Genomic DNA, 25,360 nt, shown 5'->3' on the forward strand with positions numbered 1-25,360 from the left:
GTGGGAGCAGCTGCGTCGGCCGGGAGTGTCCCCCGCGGCCCATTTCTGTGGCGTGGCGCGAGAGAGTCCGAGCTTCTCTGAGGGGAAGCGCGGGCGGAGGGAAGGCTGTGTCTGCGCGGCGACAATCGGGCCTCCTCCGCAGACGGCTAGCCGTGTGGCAGGAGCCCTTCGCCCTCTCCACCCGGGCCTGAGCCACAGGGAGCGCCGGTTTCGGAGAGACCTGTCTGGTTTCCTTGGTGGAACTCGTATATCTAGGCTTTATTTAGGGCCAAAGTCTCCTCAGTTTTCTGTCTCGCAAGTAACCTGCCGCTCAATCTGTGGTCCTGGAGCTTTAGTGAGTAGTTCAGTGCTCACAATTTCCCGTCTTGTCAGAGAATGGCTTCACTTTCAATGGAATTGCTCGAGTAACTGCCCTGTTGTCAACTAAACAAAATTTTTTTAGCTGCTTCTGTAATTTTTCTGTGTCAACAGGGTTTTCTTATATCGAAAACTTTCCTGACCAAGAATTGAGTGGGGCCTTCAAGGAAAATCTGCCTAGACCCTTGTTGGAGCGAGCCTTTCTCCAAGCTAAGCTAAGGATGGCGGCAGCCCCGGGGGCCCTCCCAGCCTTGGTTGGCCAGGCTTCAGAGGAACAAGGGGAGATTATCAAAGTAAAGGTTAAAGAAGAAGACCCTATTTGGGATCAGGAATCTTGTCTACAGAAGGATTTGTCTCATACCAGGGAACTCTCTCGTCAACGCTTCCGGCAGTTCTGCTATCAGGAGACTCCCGGGCCCAGGGAAGCTCTGAGCCAACTCAGGGAACTTTGCCGTCAGTGGTTGAGCCCAGAGATACACACTAAGGAGCAGATCCTGGAATTGTTGGTGCTGGAGCAGCTCCTGACCATCCTGCCTGAGGAGCTCCAGGCTTGGGTGCGGGAGCATCATCCTGAGAGTGGAGAGGAGGTGGTGACTGTGCTGGAAGATTTGGAGAGGGAGCTTGATGAACCTAGACAGCAGGTGAGAAATTGGAGGGGCCATCTTCTGTGAAGAGTTTGAGTGCGTGGGTCCAAGGTGGAGTAAGTGGGGTTAACTTCACACTGACGGCTGCAGATTCTGGTTCTGGGCATTATTATTTGATCACTGGTGTAGACGAATAGATTCATGCTTCTGGGATAACAATTTTCATGTCAGTGATAGCTGATCCTAATAAGGAGATGGTTTAATCAAATGGGAAACCTTGGTCTATTGCTTGCAAATGGAAAATATCTCGTATTTAGTGACTGTGAGATTAAAGTAGCTATCTCTTCTTATGATCCCCGCTACTTTTACCATATATGAAAGCAAATCAGTGCAGGAATATAAGGAATACCTTCTAGGAGAGACAAATAGAAAAGTAGTCTAATTTAATGGAAATATCAGGAAATGGTGAATCATAAGATCTGGGTTCTATGATAGGCTCTGTCACTAATTAGCTGTATAATCTTGGGCACACACCTTCTGTGGACTTTGATGACTTCATCTGTACAGTGAAGAGATTAATTGCATCATTTTCTAGATACTTTTCAGTACTTGCAGTTGTTGGTATGTGAGCCAGTGTTCTGTCTTTTCCCATCACACTAGAGGTTATTTTTAAGAGAATATACTTGCTTTCTATGACTGTAATTTTAGAACATTATGGATATTGCCAAACACTGTTACATTTCTATAATGTTACTATCTATACATTTATCTGAACTCTTTTTGAGTGTGAACATTGTATGTATACAGTCTGATCTGTTAAAATATGTTTCTCTGGAATGCAAAATCTTTCATATGAGATTGGTAAATAGGGAAATAAGTCAATATAATGCTGAAATTGTGCCGGCTCATATACGAGTTTTCCCAGAAAGTTGATGTTTTGGGCCACCAAGTAAGAGCAGCTGAATGCAAAGTATATGACTATAGCTGAGTGCAGCAAGTTGTGAAGACATACAGTGCATAATGTCCATTCACCTCCACATCCTTCCTCTTGGCTCTCTTGGCCCCAGTCTCTGTTTTGGAAACCCTTATGTGCATAGTTCCCGCCCATTTTGGTGCATTTTTTGCTAAACTTTTTTGTATTCCAGAAAATGAGCAAGGAAGGGGGTTTGCAAGTGCCATAGAAGCATGCTGGTGATAAAATTTCTGCTAGTGAGCACAAAAGAATAAAAGATTTAACAATTGAAGAAAAGCTGGAAATTATAAAATGTTTTGAAATAAATGAAAGAACATGTGACACTGGGTGTGCAACTGAAATAAAAGAGTCAATTTTACGAACAATTAGAGAAAATACTGGGAAAATAAAGTTATCTAGCTGGAACAACTTCCATTGCTACAAAATTTATTGGAACAAGGCATAAGGAAATGGTAGAAATGGAACATTTGTTTGGATTTTATACCAAAGAAAGAAGCAATCAGAGGTAACCTTTCTCAAAATTAAAGAGAAGACGTTAGCAATACATGAAGACCTTAAGAAGAAAGTGGAAGATCCTGCAGAAGTGCCTTCATTTAGTGCAAATAGTGGCTGGTTTAGTGGCTTCAAGAACTCCTATGATTTCCACAATATTAGGATCTCTGGTGAAGCTGTGAGTGCAGAGAAGCTGCAAAGACATTTCCCCGAGTGTTAAGAAATTTGATAAAGAAGGCTATAACCTGGAGCAGATTTTTAATTTTGATGAAACTAATCTCTATTGGAATGGCCTCAAGGGCCTGTATCTTGAAGGAGGAATCATAAGATCCGGTGTTTAAGGCTACAAAAGGTCAACTGACTGTGATGCTGGGTGGGAATGCCAGTGGGAATTTAAAGCTAAAACTTGTGTGATTTATTACTCTGCCAACCCACAAGCTTTAAAAGGAATTGTAAAGACTAGCCTGGGTGACTACTATAAGTCAAGCAAGAGAGGCTGGATGACAGGGCAGGTATTTACTTATCGTCTAGGTGATGTTTTGTAGGTGATTTTTTAAAATATTGCAAGAAGAACAATTTGTCTTTCAAAATTCTTATAATTCTCAGTAATACACCAAGCCATCCTCCAACAGTTGCTGAACTTTCTTCAGATATTAAAGTTCTCTATTTATCTCCTCATACAGCTACTTTACTCCCTGATCAGTGTGTGATCACAGTCTTTAAAGCTTATTATTTAAGGATAACATTCAAGGTGTTTATTGGATCAACAGGGGGTGACAATGCACACACAGTTTTTGAATTCTGGAATTGATAGAGCATTAAACCTGCAATTGATATTCTTGTAGAGGCCTGGAATGATGTCACAAAAGCCTGTTTGCATGGGGTGTGGTGTAAGATTCTCCCTGATTTAATTTATGATTCTAAAGGCTTTGAACCTTCAGAAGAGCTCCCTCAAATCAAAGCAAGCTGTATTGCTCTTGCAAAGGAGGTTGGATTTGAAGAAGTTGAGAGTGAAGATATTGAGGAACTGCTGCAACCTCATGCAGAGGCTCTCTCTACACAAGAGCTACAACAGTTAGATGCTGAGGCTCAAATGGAAGCGTATAAGAGGATGATGCAGTTCAACAAGCTACCCCACAAGAGCATTTCACTTCTCAGTTATCTTCTGCTCTAAGTATGATAGAGAAGCAGTTGCAGTGGTTAGAAGATAATGATGCAGAACACAGCAGGATTTTACTTCGTGGCATGAGGTCCTATTTGGAGCCATGTAAGCAGCTTCTTTATGAAAGAAAGAAAATATTTAAGCAGCAAAAACTACATATCTTTTTTTTTTTTTTTAAATGGGATTTATTTATTTATGGCTGTGTTGGGTCTTCGTTTCTGTGCAAGGGCTTTCTCTAGTTGCGGCAAGCGGGGGCCACTCTTCATCGCGGTGCACGGGCCTCTCGCGGCCTCTCTTGTTGTGGAACACAGGCTCCAGATGCGCAGGCTCAGTAATTGTGGCTCACGGGCCTAGTGGCTCCGCGGCATGTGGGATCTTCCCAGACCAGGGCTCGAACCCGTGTCCCCTGCATCAGCAGGCAGTTTCTCAACCACTGCGCCACCGGGGAAGCCCAAAAACTACATATCTTTTTATAAGCCAATATCAAAGAAATAAAAACAAGATGATGAGCCAGAACCGTCATTATATTTTTTGTAATATCACTACATTTCTTTGAAAGTGTGCAAATGCTTGTCCATCTGAACTTCTGATGATGATATCCTCTACCCTTGCCTCACCCTTTCCTTACACCTCTTTCTAACAAGATACCATCACCTTTCAAAGTAAAATCCTATACTTAATGTAACATTTCTTTATTTAATGTCTTTTTGACTATACTTGTATTTTTACTGGAATTTCTGTAGTTTTATTAATGCTCTCCTGACAAAGTTGTGTAGAATTTAAATAGTCTACCCTACAACTTTATTTTCTCCATAAATCCTGTTATTTTTTTGTGCAGTTTTGCAGAAAGCATGTTTTTTCATAAGTTCATATGTTACTGCATAGATGCCTGTAGAGGCAGTCTCTTATCTCTAGCCAGCACACCTTTTCTCTTTGTTTCAAATAAACAATATTAGTTTTTTCCCTTAGGATGTACCTGTTACTTTAAAATTTTCCTCTTCTAGCTTTGTTGAAAAATGCGACCATTGGTAGGACTTGGTGTTTTCTCAATCCATGGGTAATGGGTATGCTCTGCTCATACTTGATAGTTTTTCATGTGATTCAGGGTTATAGAAATCTCTTAGTCTTATTGAATGTCAAGTTTGCATAAATGTTTCTCATTTCTCTTGTTTCTGTGTGATTTCTGAAGGGAGGGGGAAATGCCATTGTTGCAGACACTTTTAGCTGCCAACCCAGTATCTATTGTACACCCCTTCTTTCTTCCTTAAAAAATGTTGATTTTGTTCATGTTGGCTATGTAACTAAATACTTCTCAGCTTTCCTTGTGCTAGAGTTAGTCATGCATCATAGTCTGGCCAGAGAGAAATAAGCATATTTTCTGGGAATTTCTGGAGAAGCTTTAATTTTCCTTATAAAATGGCACAGATGTGTTTAGTTCTGCCTTTTCCCACTTCCTGTCTTGAATGTGGATGTGATATCTGGAGCTGTGGTAGCCATCTTGTGACCATGACATGATGATAAGCATGGGGATGAATACCTATATATTATGAATGGCAGAGCAGAAATATAAAGACAACTCGGGTCCCTTACAGAACTGTTAGGTATGTGAATCAATGCCAGCAACTGCCCTCCTCTGGGTTTCTTAGCATATGACAAAAATAAACCCCTATTTGTTTAAGCCACTATAATTAGGTGTTATAATTAATTGGGAAATACATGCATTTCTAATGAATACAGTCATATTTACTCCACTATTTTATGACCAAAATTTCTTATTAGAAATCTTAAAAAATCAAATCTGGGAATTATATAGTGAAAGACAAATGACTTTCATAACCAGTTTGAAGTAATTTCAGCTTTGTAATTTGTTTTTGCCATCCAGAGGCACCCTTTACACTTTTGTGGTAAAGGCAGAGTGGAATTCCTCCTATTCCTTCCACGACCAGGCCCACCTACCTTGGACTAGTCCCTCTAATGGAAATGTAGAGGAATCAAGAGGCTAGACTGTGTGTGTGTGTGTGTGTGTGTGTGTGTGTGTGTGTGTGTGTGTGTGCATGCTTGTGGGGGGGGAGGAGTCAGTGGCAAATGCATCACAATGAGCCATATCTATATTTTGTTTCATATCTTAGTTGCTCTGGTTGTGCTTATACCAACTTTACAGAATTGATATGATTTTTAAATTATAAACAGGTTACCCTGTCTCCCAGATGACTTATATCTTTCACTCCAGGACCTTCTTTCCCCCAGTTATGGAAAGATTTGGGCAACCTGAAATGCATGCTATTATATCATACAAAGCATTCTACATAAGATATCTTACTCTTAAGATCAGAGAAGGGAAAAACTTACCAAAGGGAAATGACTCAACCATTTTATGAATTTTGTTTTAAAAGAAAATTTGGTTTCTTATATACTTTGAGCAGTCTAAGAAGAGGGAGTAAATTTATAACATGGTGTCCAGCCTGGGCGAAAAAGCATAACACATAAATTCCTTAAATCCCACCATGACGTTATAATACCTCTTGGCTTTCATTCATATATCATTGACTATTTCCTTTTGGAATATTCTGGTTTATGTACACTTTGGGTTCAATATCCATGGACATTTTCAAGCCATCCAGCAGAATACTGACATCCACTGACACCTTTTACTTTACTTTATTTGAGTATCTTGTTCTGCTTGGTGAATATGAATTATTAGAGTTCATAGTTCTGACAGTATTTGTTCTCTATTACTGTAGAATTGATCTGTAGAATTGGGGGTAAGAAAAAGATCAACATTGTTGTCATTAAATCTAAACTAGTCATGGCTTAATGTTAAGTGGATCAGGAAAGTTTTCTCCACATGTTTTTTATGTTCTTAATCCTAATCACTGTGCACACCAAAATCATTTCAGAAACTTCATTATTCAGCTGAGGATAATTTTGAGAGACTGGGGTGACAATTCCAGAAACAAAATAATTTCCGTGGATATTGCTGGTGAATATAAAATTATCTGAAATCTACTGTACATTTTAAAGCATAACATTTTCACTAGCAGACACCTGAATACTGGCATGGCCTCTGTTTTTCTTTTCTTTTTAATTTTTGAAGAGAAAAAATCATAACAGCATTTAGCATAGGAAATGATGGGGTGTCACTAATACACAAGTTAATACCTATATTAACTTTACTAATCCAGCAAAAATTAGTTAATTCTATGTGTTATTGTCAATTATAGGTTAACCCTTGATTATTTAACCTAGTATTTCTTTTCAGTGTATGCAAATGGCGAATTAGCCAATCAGCTTAAATAAATCAGGACATGGAGGTGAACAGTATATTATGGCAATTTGGATTGTGTCACAACTTCATTCAGGACTTTTGTGATTTCGATTAATCAATGAATAACATTTCTAAGGCAGTATTTAGAATTTATATGTGCATTATAATTGACTTTTGTACTCATTTCATGGCAGTGTCCTTTTTTATAGTATCATTATGGATAAAAAGCTTTTAAGAAAAAACATGCTTGGTTTGGTTCAATTTGTCATAATAATTGTTTTCCATTGCTTAATTTATCACTGCTTTGCATTGAAAATAACACTAGCTCAGACATCAGTGAAAGCATCACTTTCCTAAAATCTTCCAGACTTATTTATTTTCCCCATGCTAGATCCAGACAAACTACATACAAAAAGCTCATATCCGAATGTATAAAGTACTACAAATCAATAAGAAAAAAACGAGATACCCCAACAGAAAAATTAAGAAAAGACTTGAACATGCACTTTGCAAAAAAAGGATAATCAATTAGCCAATAAAAATCAAAACAAGTACTCAATCTTAGTGATCAGAAAAATGCAAATTAAAACAACACGTGGTAACTGCTTTATTAAATTAAAAGTGCTGACATGACCAAATTTGGGTAAGGCTGTTGAGCTACTAGAATGCCTATGTACTACTGATAGGAGTAAATTGTTATGACCACTTGGGAAATATCTACCATGTATAACCATGCTCCATGATCCAGCAAACCTACTACAAGATATATATCTAATAGAAACACATTCAAAGACATGTAAAATAATATTCATAGCAGCATTATTATAATTGCCAAGAACTCTAAACAAAAATGCCCATTAAAAGTGTAACGGATGAATATATATGGTATATTTGTACAATTGAATACTATACAACAATGAAAATGAATGAACAAGTACTACATTCGACAGTGTGAATGAATTTCACAAACTTAATGTTGAACAAAATAAACCAGACACAATTAAATACATATTATATGATTCTGTTTATATAAAGTTCAAAACGCAAAATGAATCTGTGGTAATAGATGTCAGAGTAGTAGTTTGGGAGAAGAGGGTGGGGCAAAAGTAGCTTTCTGAGATGCTGTTAATGTTCTGTTTTTTGACATGAGTAGTTCACTTTGGGATGTCATCGAGCTCTACACTTATCACTTATGCACTTTTTTCTAAGTTTATAATACTTCAATAAAAATTGTATTAAGAAAAAAATTTCTTTCTAATTTGATGTCTCTTGAATGATAGGCTAGGGTGCTTGATTACATGCACATCTTTAGATTCATATGTCATGTGAGTGAGAAATTATTTTTGTAAAGCCAAGGCCCAATGAGAGAAATTTTTCGAATTAACCAAGTTCATAAATGCCCACCAGAGGATAAGCTAAGTTTTTACTTGGATTTTGCAAGTTAGATGAAGAGATGGGCAATTAATGCTAGGTGTATTGCCAAGCATGGGTTGATTAGGTTTCCATGCTAGGGTCTTATATATTGATCGACCAAATTGTTTTCTTTGAAACAAGAAAACAAGAATATCAGGCAAGGCAAACTACTGAAATGTTCTGTTTGAGTGCAGTATGACTTCTACCAGTCTATTTGCAGAGAGCAGTCTTGGCAGGGATGTGAAGTGGCCAGGCCACTTCCACTGAAAGTGGCACACTTAAAGGATTGGAATCAGGTGCCATACTCAAAGCCTCCAATTGAAGGGTTACTTGTGTTCTGTTCACTTTAAGGTATGCTACTGATAAATAAGTATAAATCAGAATTCTGGTTCTCAGGAGGTAACAGCCTTTTTTTTTTTTTTTTTTTTTTTGTAACTTTCGTTCTTGCTCAGTTTTAGAATTAACCATGGAGATGTGATTAATCGCAGAGGCGGCTGTTCTCTTAAGACAGCTTTGGGAGGTTATTGGCTGTTGAATACTTATTTTCATTAATGAATCTATTTTCATTAGATTTCACAATGGTGGAGATGTGGAATAGAATCTACCTAACGTGTCTTATTCCCAGTTTACCTGTGGCTTAAATGACTAACAAAGATCCATGTGTAGAAGTGAGTAGAAGGTCTACAAGTCAATGAAAGCTCTCCTAAACTAGAATAGTATAACACACTATAACACAACTTTTATTACTTTCTTTTTTTCTTTTGGTGAATGGCACTGATGCTTTAGACTTAATCTGGAAAGTTACAGGCAGAGACACTGTTTCAGTGTAAAGGCTATAGTAAGTTGATAACACAAATACAGTGTTACAATGATTGAAATGCCAGACAGGAGCAATCTAGATTACTGCTAAGAAACTGTGCCAAACAGTTAGCCATTAGCCACCTTCCTGGATTATTACAAGATTCCCCTATTGTTCACTGACTATCATTTATAGCCTTAGCAGCATCAGATATTAGACTGTAACACAGTCCAGGAAAACATACCTATTGAATGGTGTGACAACTGAATTTACAGATTCATATTTTACAAAGATTTAGTAAATTAACTTACACAAAGACTGAAGGAAGGATAACATTAGAGCTTTAAATAGGTCCTTACTTCTGGTTTCCCAAGAAAATGAAACCTAATCAAATACCAGCATAATAAACAGTGTCACATGGATAACTTGGAGGTAAACATGCTTTTTTCTTTTTCTTTTTTTTTTGCCGTGCCGTGCATCTTGCGGGATCTTAGTTCCCTGGCCAGGGATTGAACCCAGGCCACCGCAGTGAAAGCGCCAAGTTCTAACCACTGAACCACCGGGGATCTCCCAAACATGCTTTTTTAAAGACAGTGTTTATTCAAAGTCAGTGGCAAAAACTTCTGAATATTCCTGCCAGATAACCTATTTGTGGTCATTGATGTCCTCTTCTATTCAGCATTTTCCTTATTTAACCATACAATTAGTAAAATATGATTCTGTCTTAGTTTGTTCAGGCTGCTATAACAAAATACCACAGACTGGATGGCTTATAAACAAGTAAAAGCAATGGTTCTGGAGGCTGGAAGTCCGAGATCAGGGAGCCAGTATGGTTGGATGAGGGCCCTCTTCTGGGTTGCACATTGGCAACCTCACATGGCAGAAGGTGGTTAAGGAGCTCTGTGCTATCTTTTTGATAAAGGACTAATCCCATTCATGGGGGCTCTACCTTCATGCTCTAATCACATCCCAAAGGCCTTACCTCTTAAAACCATTACATTGGGTATTAGGGTGCCAACGTGTGAATTTGCAGGGGGCGGGGCACAAACTTTCAGACCATAGCAGAGTCCAAGAGCCCTCACCCGCTAATGATAAGTAACATAAAGAAGTAAGCAAGCAGAACCCAGGGAAGCTGAGGAACACAGCCAACCAGCCAATGTCCATAGAAGCGAATTCTAAGGGGATTACCTTAAGAGGTAATAACAATGAGATATTACTATATTATAGGTTCATCTATAGCCAGGGAAGATATCTGTGTTGCTTAGAACCCAAAACTTGAAAACAATAGAAAATGAATTTCTATCTACTGTGTTAGGAGAAAATAAAACTAATTGCTTACTTTTGAAAAGGATTAAAACACTGAACTGTATTCATATGTGTAAATAAGCGTGAAAGAATCGATAAGAAAAACTTGAAGAGTAAGGAAGAGAGGAATAGTCTCATTAGATACTAACATACCATAAAGCCTCTTTAGGTAAAATTGTGGTACTGACACATGAATAGCTGGATCAATGAAACAATAGAAAGTATGAAAGTGGACTGGAGCACATATGAAAACTGAGTACACAATATATGTGCCATCTCAAATCACAGTGGGGAAGATGATGTTTTAAGTAAATGGTGTTGGGACAAAAAGAGCCATTTCAAAAAGAAACACATGAAACCCATACCTCATACTATATTCCAGAACCAGAATAAACTTTAAATGTGTCAGAGATCAATATATAAAATTTTAAACATCCAGGAACTAGGAGCAAACAAGAATGACTTCTTAAAATAATCTGAATGTATAGAATTACTCAAAATCTAGAAGTAATGTCAAAAACCTTTTTTTCTACATGAAATATTTTTTTAAATGCAGGACAAAAAAACCCCACAAGCAAATCAATATAATAAATTAGTGAAAATATTTGCAAAATATGTCATAGGTGTAAGTGAATCTCAACAGAAATGCAATAAAAATGATCATGAGACATGAGCAGTTTTTTTTTTTACAAACAAACAAATGGCTATGAGAAGATGCTCGACTTCAATCATAAAAAGAGCAAATCAAAACTATACTGAGGTGCCATTTGTCACCTATCAGACTGGCAAAAATTCAAAAGCTTGGCAACACAATCTGTTGGCCTGACTGGGGAAACAGTTCCTCTCAAATGTTGCTGGTAGAAGTGCAAAATGGTACCATCCCTATGGAGGGGATTTTGGCACCATCTAACACATATTTACGCATTTACCATTTGACCCAGCAATACTGCTTCTGGGAATTTACTTGGAAAATACAAGTAAGAAACAACATAGACACGGTTTTTCATTGCAGCATTATTTGTAAAAGCAAAATATTGTAAACAACCTAAATGCCCATCCATATAAGGGTGATTGAATAAACTATGGTGCATAAATATAATGGTACTATGTACAAAAAAAAAGCATAAGCAAGATATCTATGAACTGGTATGAAATGATTTCCAGATAATATTTTTATATTAAGTGAAAAAAAGGAGGTGTAAACTACTATACAGTATGAAAAAATAAGTATACACACGTTTGCATTTAATTTGTATATATTATATATACACAAATATATACATGCAGACGTGTGTATATACGTATGTATAATGTTTTTACTTATTTTTGCAAAAAAAAAAAAACAGGGTAAAGCATCAACAACAAAAATGGTTTCTTATAGGAGTGGGGGAGAGTAGAATGCAGGCTATGTGAATATGAGCAAGACTTCTCTGAATACATATTTCGTTTTTTGTATATCACGTAAGTGTTTTCAGTATTTAAAAAACAATACTAAATTCAAAATGATAAAAACAGAAACAAATGAACTCAACAATATATCAAATTAACATAGTAATACAGAGGAAAATAATAATTCAGGTGGCTTGACCACAGTACTCTGACCATATACTTTTAGCGGGATACTGTCTATGGGCCTGTAAAGCTGCAAAGATATATTGAACTTCACTTAGTAGGTATGTTGTTGGAAGTGTTCTACAACACAAAGCATAGTGATTCTGAAACTCTTTTGTATTATTGTAGTTTAGAGCCAATGAGTAAATATACATACATTGTTATGAACTGCTTTTTTTTAAACTGTGGGAGAAGGAAGATATTAATATGGAAGATGGAAAGGTGAGGAAAATTCTATAGGTATTGAAGTTGAGTTGAATTCATGTTATTTTATGAAATATATTTACCAGCTTTATCCTTGAAAGGGCTTAGAGGAGATGACACCTATTAAAAATGAGCCTACTACTACTCAATCTTTGCTACTAAACATTGTTGTCCTCTAAAATGAATCAAAATTTCTTGGGAAAAAAACAGTTGAACTAGATCTGGGACAGAGAGAATACAATGTGGTCCTTGTATTGTTTATTCTAGAAAGCTTGGATGTGCCAAAACCCAAACCAAAACAAAACAAAAACTAGTGGGGTCATGTCAAAAGGTTGCAGGAGGCAGATCAAGGGGGCTCCCACTGGCCAAATTTGAGACAGTTGGAGCATCAAAGTGAGTGAGGATGGAATGGATTATAAAATAAGTCTATAGTGATACTCAGAAAGAGAGACAGACCCCAAAGTAGGATGGGCAGAAAGCTCTTTACAGAAAATTGCTAGCTATTAAATGTAGAAGGAATTATAAAAGTAGGAAGTCACCATTTTACAATCCCCAGTATAAACATTGATTCAAGCAGAAATCAATGAATGTTAAAACCATTGGGGAATAAGATATTTGCATAGTTCCAAATTATTACCAATTATTATTTATTACAGTTGGGAAAAGTGTATTTTTGAATGGATAGATCTGGTGGTTACCACCTTAACTAAGTAATCAAATTTAGCATTATCTACAATAAAATAACTTGACAACTTAATGTAACCTGTGATGTGACACAGTAAGTACACATTACTTACGTAGTATTCTTCCAAAAATGTTCTTTCCCTGCTGCCGCGCAGTCGCGCGGAGGCTGAGGCTCGGGTGCTTTCAAGATTCGGCTCCATCCGTAACTCACCTCCTTGGCCGAGGAAGGCATTGCTGCTGGAGGTGTAATGGACGTTAATACTGCTCTGCAAGAAAAAATGATCAAATTAAAAATACTGGGCTCTTGTTCCTCAAAAAACAAAAAAAGGAAAAAAAAAAAGTTCAACTAGAATCTACTTGTGAAGAAACAATCAGGCAAGTCCCTAATGTGCGATATTCTATAAGACAAGTAGCCCTGACTTTTCAAAATTTAATGTCATAAAAAAGTCAGGAAATGATTTTAGATTAAAAGAAGCAAAATAGATATAATAACCAAAAACAATGTATAAATATTGAATGGATCATGGACTTAAAAAAAGCAAACATAAAATGCAGGTGACCCTTGAACACCTATGGGGGGGTGAGGGGTTAGGGACATCGACTTTCTGCACAGTTGAAAATAGTCCTCCCTATACATGGTTCTTCCATGTCCGTTTCTGCATATGCGGATTCAACTAACCAGGGATCGTGTAGTATTTACTGTAGTAGTTACTATTTAAAAAAATCCGCCTATAGATAGTCGCCCAAGGGTCAAACCAATGTTGTTCAAGGGTTAACTGTATGTATGGGGACAATTGGGTAAATTTAATTATAAACCGAGTACTAGATCATTGGTGTAAGGAAAAGATAAATGTTTTCTTTTCAGCCAACAGTTATCCACTTTGATTGGCTTTTTTTTTTTCTCCCATCCATAACACACTGGGCTAATGTTTTCCACATTTGGTCTACAACAACTGTCAGATATCTTCCTGGGTTTAACAGTTCAGTTAGTTCCTATTAGATAATTTGCATACCCCCCAAATATTTACTTTTAATTGCCTACACTGAAACTCATTTACAATTTTCTTCTGGTTAGGAGGAAAATTAGGAAAGATTCCTTTAATGTGCTTCCATTGTTATTCCCCAAAACAGAAACCACAAGGATGCATATCAACTCCTGTTCAATGCAGACAGTCTCTGTTGTATGGCTCTGGCTTTATTCGTCCCAGCATTTTTTATTTCTCTCCTTATTCTATCTTGCACTCCCCTTAAGAATTCAATGAAGACTTTTTTTCCTTCTTATATCCATTCTATTTCAATAGAAGAATGTTTTGAGGTTTAGCTATGGTTTGTGCAGTAATATGATTAATATTATATTAGTTTCCAAATGTACCTGTTTATCCCCAGGTCCCACAGGGCACATATGGGCAGGAAGTTCCTATGGAAGAAATGACTCTTCTAGATACTGCAAAGGCGTCCTTAGGTACCCATCTCCAGACTATAGAGGACGGAATGGAATGTGAATCTCCAGAGCCACATGCACTTCAAGATAATGGTGAGGATAATTTAGCCTTTGGAAAGAGAATGAGATTTGGGAGGAGGGAAGGGTCCATTCATGGAAAGCTTATCAAATTTTATTCCATTGCAGCTTCTGCTGAATATGGCTGAAGGAAAGGTCAACGAGTGTAGTGGAATGCTATTAAAGAAGTTGAATTAAGCAGTCATGTAATAATGTAAAAAATAGTTGAACACAAGATTTTTCATTGATATTTTGCAATGGAATTAAGTACCTGTGGATAGATAAATCAGAGATGCCTCTGTATATAAATGCTGATCACTTGTCAGTGCAGCCATGGGTCCCATTTCTATAGCCTCTGCCCCCAATTCTTGTTACATATGACTGTTTAAGACTTGGAAATACTACTTCAAAATTCTACTGAAGAAAATGGAATTTCTGAAGTCTATGTCCGCTAGAGATCTAAGGACTATTAACAGTGTAATGTGTGGTGGAGGCAGCAGCACAGGCTGGCCTAGTTGTGGAGCAGCTGTGTTTTCCCAAAGGCTTAAGTATAATTGATATAATTTTCTTCTTTCCTTTTCTTATAACTCTAGCAACTCCTTATTCTCTGCTTATCCTAGACCTACTAACATTGATTGTACTAATTTCTGAAGCTCATATTCTCAGATTGTACATATTCTGAAGCTCTGGTTCTCATTTACATTGCCCTGTATTTCTTTCCTCCTCCCAGTTTATCCTTGTTTACCTTCCATTATGTTCATGGCTCCAGAGCATGATGCAAAATGTATCAGTGTGGAAAGAAATACTATCTATATAATGGTCTTTTCAGTCACATTTTGAAATACCACTTATCATGAGTGTTGTCATCCTCATTATAAAGTTAACAAATTTTTATCCAACACTTTTTTTTTTTGTGGCCACACCCGAGGCTTGGCTTTGCAGTTCCCCGACCAGGGGTTGAACCTGGACCACACAGCAATGAAACCACCTGAGTTCTAATCACTGGACCACCAGGGAATTCCCTATCTGACACTTTTCTATGTAGTAATGTGTTAGATAATGGAAAAGATACTGGAGGAAAAAGTGATCCCTGCTTCTTTAGAAACTTACAATCTTGTTCTACATATGAAACAGTTAAAGAAGAAAGTGCTACAGTGCTAGTTTGTGTTATGAATAAATTATGTCCTCAAGAAAGGAGAACTCACTGTAAGCTTAAATTAAATGATCAAGGAAGTCTTGTTGGAACCATTGAGACTTAAGTGAGGCCAAAACACACAGTAACATATTAATTTGAAATTTTGGAAGTTATGAACATTTGAGAATGATTTAAATTTACCAATTCAATATTTGTTATGCAAATTTGTAGTATAAACAATGTTGACTTGAGAGAAAGTATTTTTTCCAAGCAGCTGTAAGACTTTAGAGGTGATATGCTAATTCCAAATTATTTTTTTGATTTTTTTCAAAATAGTTTCCTTAAGACTAGCCAAATTTGATTTATTCTAAGTGTTTCTGTTATTATGAATATTCTAAACATTTATTTTAATATGCTATATTAAGTCAGAGCTTTTTCACTACTTCAGGTTCATCTGCTACTCTTTCTTTATTAAAATCAGTAATAAGATTATTGGTATTGGGTTTATAGTTTCACAGGCACTGAAAGGGAGCTCATGCAAATATATGATGTTGAAACTTCAGCCCCAAATGTTGCTATAACAGCTAACCTGACTGAATAAAACAAAGTGTGGTATAGTCTGGGGCTTTAAAAATATCTATGACTGTATTTCTGAGACTTCTCTAGCCAAAAAAAAATGTTCTTGTGTAATTAATAAATAAATGAAAAAATAATAACATCAATTTGCTCCCTGTTTTACATAAAACAGTGCTTTACTTTAAGGCTAACCCTGGATACTGCTCTGGAAAGTCACATCCTGGCTTACTACTCTTTACTATATCAGAACTCTTTGTTCCTGGGTAGAGTTCTTCATTTACCCTCTCTATTCCTCCAAAGGGAGATTCCCTAACCAAAATTGTATTCCCCCTCTTGTGTGTCCATAGCATCTACTTGTACTCCCAGCTCTCTCTAGTGGCTACTTGAGCAATATACATATTTTAAATTATATTCCCAAATCATCTAACTGATTTTTTTCTTTATATTTTAGGGTCATTTTTGTGGCTTTCCATGATGTCTCAAACCATGGGTGATGATAACTTTAGTAGCTTAGATACTAATGAAGCAGAAATCGAACCAGAAAACATGAGAGAAAAGTTCTTCAGAAGCTTAGCAGTGTTACTGGAAAACAAGAGTAATAATACCAAGATATTTTCTAAAGCAAAGTACTGTCAATTAATAAGGGAAGTGAAAGAGGCTAAGGCCAAGGCAAAAAAAGAATCCGTTGACTACCGTCGCTTGGCTAGATTTGATGTGATCCTGGTACAAGGACATGAGAAGCTGATTGAGGCTGTAAATGGGGAAGCAGATAAAGTACGGTATTATTTACACAGTGAGGATTTATTTGACATACTGCATGACACACATCTCAGCATTGGACATGGTGGACGTACCCGCATGGAAAAAGAGTTACAAGCAAAATACAAGAACATCACAAAAGAAGTTATAATGCTATACTTGACACTCTGCAAACCATGCCAACAGAAAAATTCAAAACTCAAGAAAGTTCTAACATCGAAGCCAATTAAGGAAGTTAACTCAAGATGCCAAGTAGATCTTATAGACATGCAGTTGAATCCTGATGGGGAGTATAAATTTATTATGCATTATCAAGACCTTCGTACAAAGTTGAGTTTTTTGCGGTCATTAAAATCTAAAAAGCCTAAAGAGGTTGCACATGCTCTTTTAGATATTTTTACAATTATTGGAGCACCCAGTGTTCTACAGTCTGACAATGGGAGGGAATTTTCAAGCCAGATTGTCAGTGAACTTAGTTATATTTGGCCAGAACTGAAAATTGTCCATGGGAAACCTCAGCCCTGCCAAAGTCTAAATTCTATAAATCAAACTAATGAGGATATCCAAAATCAGATTATCTCCTGGATGCAAACTAACAATTCGTCACACTGGGCTGAATTTTTGTGGTTTATTCAGATGACCCAAAATCAACCCTATCACAGAGGCATGCGACAGACTCCATGTGAGGGTACATTTAGCTCTGCAGCTAAGCTGGGCTTGTCTCATTCTCAGCTAACTGAAGAACTTGTTGCCAGCCTGAACACAGAAAATGAATTGGAACAGGCCGACAAGGAATTAGAAAATACTCTAGGAGCCCAGTATGAAGACAATATTGAGACTGGAACAGATAGTAGTGATATTGAAGAAAATCTTTCTGTTACTCCTAAGATAGCCCAAAAAACTCCTCCTGAAAGCGGACTGAATTTTTTATCTTGTGTAGTTTGTGAAAAAGAATGCACAGGTGTTAGTAGTTGTGTATCATGTGATAGAAACGTCCATGCAATCTGTGGAGTGCCCTCTCAACATGAGACTGATGGTTATCACCATAGAATAACTTGTAGTCTTTGCTATGAGACTGCTACAATGAAAAGGAAACATGATGAGATTCCAAGAAGTTTGACTGTTCAACCCTCCAAAATGTTAAAGCCATCAGAGACTCCATTTTCATCAGACAAAGTAGGAGACTGGGTAAGAGTTTGAGTGTCTGCTGTAGATCAAAGCAGGGGAGAGCCTCATACTTTACTGTGACCATGATGAGTGAGAAATTTTTGACATGGCATACTAAAGCACAATTATGGCCATCTTGGATATATTTTCTCCAAAGAAAGGCCAATTACATTTAATGTCCTCCCTCCACTCCTTTTTTCAAGTTGGAAGTTATAACCTTGGATGCTGCTTTGTTTATTGTTCTGGGGTGAAGAACAGTAGTATCTCTTACTTATTTCTGATGTCAGGCATTTCTTAGCGGAATGAGAAAGCTAGGATCCAGGGGATAAATGGTATGCATGATGGTATGTTTCTACAGAAGGATAAATTTGGGGACAGATGAATTTAATGTTACTTTGTTTTAATTATATGTGAGTTTGGGTTGAGAGGTAAACTAAGAAAGGGCATCTCAGGTCAAGTGAAGAAATATTTAGGAAGGGCAGGGGATGATAAATTTGGTTGGGAGATACGGATTTGTGTTGGGAAAGAGTTTGGTTTTCTGATTTAAATGCAGAGTGTGAAATAAGACCAATGAGATTTTCAATCAGTAGGTCTTATAAAGTAGAGCTAATATGTGTTCAGGTAAGTGTTTTGAAATGTGAAGGTTACACATGATTTGGGCCAGTGGTACTCAGAGTTTGTTCTTCAGACCAGTGCTGGTCTGCAAACTGTTTATACTAGTCCATAATTAGGTAAGTACACAAATTGAGAGTATTTGGAAAGTTACAACAATTTGACATTGCTGCAATACCCAAGCACGTGATTGATGAACTCATCTTTTCAAATAGAATATTCAATTTGGGTGTTAAACTCTCAAGGTGAGTCACATGTGGTAGCAGCTGTACATTAGTCAAGCACAATAGGTTCACATTAAAATGTGTGATATGCTATGATTAGCTTGTCAGCTGTAACCCAAAAGTGTATAAAACTCTGAGAAAATGTAAGCATTTATTTATCTTTATAACTTAATTTAAAAATCATTTTATATTTTTAATCAAGCCTAGTTTTGGGGTTATTAAAATTTTTTTAAAGTATATTTACAATATCGTTAGTTTCAGGTATACAGAACAGTGATTCAGTTTTATATATATATTCTTTTTTCAGATTCTTTTCCCTTATAGGTTATTACAAAATATTGAGTATAGTTCCCTGTGCTATACAGTAGGACCTTGTTGGTTATCTGTTTTATATATAGTAGTGTATATATATTAATCCCAACCTCCTAATTTATCCCTCCCCTCCTCTTTCCCCTTTGATAACCATAAGTTTGTTTTCTATGTCTGTGAGTCTCTTTCTGTTTTGGATATAAGTTCATTTGTATCTTTTTTTTTTTTTCAGATTCCACATATAAACGATATCATGTATTTGTCTTTCTCTGGCTTACTTCACTTAGTATGATAATCTCTAGGTCCATCCATGTTGCTGCAAATGGCATTATTTCATTATTTTTTATGGCTGAGTGATATTCCATTGTATGTATGTGTATGTATATATATATATATATATATATATATATATATATATATATACCACATCTTCTTTATCCATTCATCTTTTGATGGACGTTTAGGTTGCTTCCATATCTTGGCTATTGTAAATAGTGCTGCAATGAACAGTGGAGTGCATATATCTTTTTGAATTAGAGTTTTCTCTGGATATATGCCCAGAAGTGGGATTGCAGAATCATACGTTATTTTTAGTTTTTTGAGGAACCTCTATACTGCTCTCCATATTGGCTGTACCAATTTACATTCCTACCAACAGTGTAGGAGAATTCCTTTTTCTCCACACGTCTCCAGCATTTATTATTTGTAGGCTTTTTGATGATGCGAGCCTAGTTTTTGATTTCTAGTTTAACATTATTAAAGACAAAAGTAAAATTTGTATTACTTATTTTTAATTCTAATTTGCAGATGGAAAAACAAGCTTCACTGGACTTTTTTGTGAAGAAAAGACATACCTTTTCTGAATATGGCAGTAGTAGTAAAAGAATTGGTAACAATGGAAGTCATCCTGAGGAAGTGAAAACCAAAAGAGTTCATACTAGCTTTACTCGGAAGTATGATCCCTCATATATTGAATTTGGTTTTGTCGCTGTAATTGATGGTGAAGTGCTGAAACCACAGTGTATTATTTGTGGAGATGTACTGGCTAATGAAGCAATGAAACCATCAAAACTTAAGCGGCATCTATATTCAAAACATAAAGAAATAAGTTCACAGCCAAAAGAATTCTTTGAAAGAAAGAGTAATGAATTGAAAAGCCAACCAAAGCAGGTGTTCAGTGTTTCTCACATAAACATTAGTGCTTTGCGGGCTTCTTATAAAGTAGCACTTCCGGTTGCTAAGTCTAAAACACCATACACAATTGCTGAGACACTAGTGAAGGACTGCATCAAAGAAGTTTGCTTAGAAATGTTGGGTGAATCTGCAGCAAAGAAGGTAGCTCAAGTACCACTTTCCAATGACACCATAGCACGACGTATTCAGGAACTGGCGAATGATATGGAAGACCAACTCATAGAACAAATAAAACTAGCCAAGTATTTTTCACTGCAACTTGATGAATGCAGAGATATTGCTAACATGATAATTCTTTTAGTATATGTGAGGTTTGAACATGATGATGATATAAAGGAAGAATTCTTTTTTTCAGCCTCTTTACCAACAAACACAACTAGCTCAGAACTGTATGAAGCTGTGAAGAATTATGTTGTCAACAAATGTGGTTTAGAATTTAAGTTTTGTGTAGGAGTGTGTTCTGATGGTGCAGCTTCAATGACAGGAAAACATTCTGAAGTGGTTACCCAGATTAAAGAACTTGCACCAGAATGTAAAATAACACATTGCATCATTCATCGAGAAAGTCTTGCTATGAAAAAAATATCACCTGAACTAAATAGTGTGCTTACTGACATAGTAAAAATTGTGAATTATGTAAAATCTAATGCGTTAAATTCAAGATTATTCTCTTTATTATGTGATAATATGGAAGCTGATCATAAGCAACTGTTATTGCATGCTGAGATACGGTGGTTATCACGGGGAAAAGTTCTATCAAGAATGTTTGAAATACGAAATGAACTCTTAGTATTTCTGCAAAGCAAGAAACCAGTTTGGTCCCAACTTTTCAAAGATGTGAATTGGACAGCCAAACTTGCTTATTTATCTGATATCTTCAGTATTTTTAATGATCTTAATGTTTGCATGCAAGGAAAGAGTGCAACATGTTTTTCAATGGCAGATAAGATTGAAGGACAAAAACAAAAGTTAGAAGCTTGGAAAAAGAGAGTTTCTACAGATTGTTATGACATGTTCCATAACTTAACAACAGTTATCAGTGAAGCAGGTAATGATCTTGATATTGCATATCTGCGAAAAGTTGTCAATGCACATCTTACAAATTTGTTAGATTGTTTTGAATTGTATTTTCCATCAAAAGAAGATCCACGCATAGGAAATTCATGGATACAAAATCCATTTCTTACATCAAAAGATAATTTAAATTTAACTATAACCCTACAGGATAAGTTGTTGAAGCTGGCTACTGATGAAGGATTGAAAATGAATTTTGAAAATACAGCATCACTTGCTTCATTTTGGATAAAAGTTAAAAATGAATATCCTGAGCTTGCTGAGATTGCTTTAAAATCTCTTCTTCTGTTCCCCTCAACATACCTCTGTGAGACTGGGTTCTCTACATTAAGTGTTATTAAAACAAAACATAGAAACAGTTTAAATATACATTATCCCCTGAGAGTAGCATTGTCATCAATCCAACCTAGATTAGACAAATTAACAAGCAAGAAGCAAGCTCACTTATCACATTAAATTTTTTAAATACTGATTTATAAGGTTTTAATTCAAAGTATACATATAGGCATTATGGAAGTGTGAAAAGTTATGATTAAATTGGCAATTCTCTATATAAATTGCCTATATGTAAACAAAAGTGTACAGTTTTTATAATTCTCTTATTTTTCCCCATTATATTTGTTATATTTATTAAGATGTAATTTTAAATCTGTTCATTCTAATATTAAAAAATTTTGTCTTGTATTTTGTATGTCTTTTCATTATTGCATTTTATTAGAATATTAAGATGGTAGGATGACTTCAGGAGGGGAATAATTTCTTTGAAATGGCAGACTTGATCAGTGAAGGGAAGTGAATTCAAGGGGTGGAATTAGAATTTGAATGCAAGGGAAGGGGTCAGTAAGATGTTAAGTTTGTTAAACTGATCCTGGGTGGTTTGGTTGGAAGTTGATAATAAGTTTGTTTTGTTGGTGCATGTTCAGATGCAGTGTTTAAGTGGGTAAGGTGGGGGAAAACCATCAATGCTTATAAAAGCTCAAATGGGAAACAACCCAAATGTCCGTTCACAGAATAAAATGTACTGTGTTTATTCAACAACTAGAATACAGTAGTAAAAATGAGTTATTGTGGAGGGAATTCTGGGGTGTGATGAAATGTTCCATCTTGATTGTGGTGGTGTTTACTATTAGCCATATGCAAAGTTGTCAATCAAAGTCCCAGATGAGTGTTATCTGGGTATACAGGAGACTGCTGTCAAGAACTACCTTGTTCTTACTCATCTTAATTAACTGCAATTTCATCTTTCATCCTTTCTCCTACTCCTCATCCCAAATACATAGCAACAATAGATTATATTGACTGAATTTCCACAGCGCCCACACTAGCCCAGCTTATCTTTACCAAAATTGATACTCATGTTTCCCAAACTATGAGCTTAAAAGCCACAAAATTGAACATTTTCAACACAGACAAGGAGGAAATGAACAAATAAAGAAGTTTTTTAAAAGAAAAAAGAAAAATCCCAAGTTTGGCAAATGAGAAACAATATTGGATGGTAGTTGTGATAAATTATTATTATTCAAAAGTATTTACTGCCTCTTCCTGGGGTAAGATTATACTGCCCCACTCCACGGATATCAGATTTGACTCATTTACTTCACTCTGGATAATGAAATGTGAGCAGACTTGACATGTTACTTTTGGGCACAAAACAAGAAACAGTCCTTGATTTGCCATTTCTTTTTTCTTCCTCTGTCAAGAGGCCATCAGTGTTTCAGGTTGAGGTGGCTCCGTTATCCTGGGTGGAGTCATGATGGACAAATAGCAGGAACAGTGTATCTGTTACGGTAAGCCACTTTTATTCTTGGGGTCGTTTGTTTCTGCAGCACTGCGAAAATGCTGTACTGACAATGTGATTGAATTAGCATCAGAAAATGACTTCTTCTTAACTCCAGTGGTTCGCTATCTGAACAAACTTGAACAAGTCCTTAAACATTTTTGGAGTTGAATATGAAAGACGATAATATGCTCAGCATTTGGGGTTGTCACTGGTGTTCAAAGAGGAAATAAATTCAGAAGCTTTTGGCACATTCTAAAGTACTACAGAAATGTAAGGTATTACAATATTTTCACTCAAAGTCTGGACTCAGACCTGGTGTCTGTGGCATCATTTTAGCTTCTGTGTTGCTGTGAGGCATAGTAATCATCACATTGTCAAGCCCTTTGTTCAGTCACTGAAATGCGCACAAACTGCATATGAATAAGACAGAAAAAGAAGATATGAGGATATTTCTCAAAAGAGCAAAGAAAAATGACGAATTCAATAAAGTTACTTTTGAAACCCACTCATTGCTAGGCTCTGTGGGTTAGTTGGTTAAAGTGCCTGCCTTGTAAATAGGATAGATCCTGGGTTCGAATCCCAGTAGGGCCTCCTTTGCACATTTCTGTATCCCTGGGAAGGGATGAAGAAATTGTCCGATTACAGTACCCCCTGCCTCCTCCCAACCCCGGAAAAGTCAGAACCCTAAAGATTAGTTTAAACTTCCGCAACTCTCTTCTTCCCATCACAAAAAGGCAAGTGAACTTGCGAGGGTCGTTTTCTGGGGAAATACGGGATGGTTGTCCCAGGAGGGGTTCAGAGAGGTGTCAAATACGCACATTCTTGCCATTTGCGACAACATGGATTGACCATGGCTGTCAGAGGGGAGGGTAGTGGAAGGATGAGTGAAATAGGGAGATTAAGAGGTACAAAATTCCAGTTACAAAATGAATGAGTCATGGAGGTGAAATGTACAGCATGGGGAATATAGTCAATAATATTGCAATATCTTTGTATGGTGACAGATGGTAACTCGAGTTATCATGGTAATCATTTCATAATGAAATGTGCAATTGAAACTAATATAGTGTTTCAGGTCAAATATACTTCAATTAAAAAAAAACTTTCCATAAATAAAAGAAAACCTGAATTCAACATAAAAAATATTTCATTAGCCCCACTGGCACTAGCATTTCTATAGTGTTGAAATAGAGTCTTGGATTCAACAGCTGAGTTTGTTGGGTTATAGATAATTGTTTTTCATCTATCTTTTTATCTAGTTTGTTGTATATTTTTTCCCATTTTCAGTTTGTCCATTTCTTTTACATGTAATTCCAGATATATGGAAATCACATATGCTGCTTGCAAAAGTGTTTGTAGTAAAGTCACTTGCTGTGACTCAGTTAAGTCCACTCCTAAGTACACATCTGTCTTGCAGTCATTCAACTGAAATGAAATGGTCACTGTACCCAAATGATTCGAATGGCAAGACTGATAATGCTACACATGCACCAAGAGGATATGAAAATGTTTATCACTCACATAATGACGCTTTCTGGGGAGAGCAGGGGAGGCTCACAGGTAAGTCCAAAAACAGCTTGGAAGAGCAAGGAAGGGTGATGGGCTTTGGCTTTTATTGGGTTAGAGGGTGGGCTGGGGGGTGAAGATTCCTGAGAACCAGGACTAGTGTGGTTTGATCTTTCCTCTGAGAGAGCTTAAACACTTTCTTATGGGCTGGTTTAGATGTGAGTGAGAGTGATGGGTCTTGAAAGCTGTCAGTAAATATCAAAAATGGAGTCAACCTCTTAATTACAATACTCAATAGGAATTTGTGCACAAGTCCACAAAAAAGCATATACAACAGTGTTCCTAACAGCCCTATTCATGATATCCCCAAACTGGAAACAACCCATACATCCACCACTAGAATGGATAAATTGTGGCATGTTCATACAATATGACTGTATAAAGGGCAACAAAAAATATTGTTAAATGCAAAAACATGGATGAATCTCATAGTGCTGCACAAAAGTAGCCAGGCATAAAAGAGTATTTATTGTATAATTCTATTTATATGTTATTAAAATGTGCAAACCTAATAGATGATATCAGAGTCAAAAGACTGGTTACCCTTATGAGGAAAGTCATTAGGAGGCACGTGAGAGGGGCTTCTGGTGTGCTGGTAATGTTCTATTTCTTGACAC

General features: G+C 36.6%; 1 protein-coding gene across 2 annotated transcripts; it reads left to right on the forward strand.

Moving 5' to 3' along the window:
* On the forward strand, positions 1-22,000 carry SCAND3 (SCAN domain containing 3). Of its 2 annotated transcripts, none has more exons than XM_007179082.2 (4): positions 1-998; positions 14,236-14,383; positions 16,510-18,005; positions 19,937-22,000. In XM_007179082.2, the coding sequence occupies exons 1-4, from the start codon at positions 579-581 to the stop codon at positions 21,851-21,853; spliced, it is 3,981 nt and encodes a 1,326-aa protein (XP_007179144.2). In that variant the 5' UTR covers positions 1-578; the 3' UTR covers positions 21,854-22,000. The 2 variants fall into 2 exon arrangements, with proteins under 2 accessions (XP_007179144.2, XP_057410154.1); XM_057554171.1 differs by having other exon boundaries at positions 16,510-17,993.
* Positions 22,001-25,360: the final 3,360 nt, after the last annotated feature.

This window comes from Balaenoptera acutorostrata, chromosome 10, assembly GCF_949987535.1.
Source record: "Balaenoptera acutorostrata chromosome 10, mBalAcu1.1, whole genome shotgun sequence".
Classification (NCBI taxonomy): Eukaryota; Metazoa; Chordata; class Mammalia; order Artiodactyla; family Balaenopteridae; genus Balaenoptera; species Balaenoptera acutorostrata.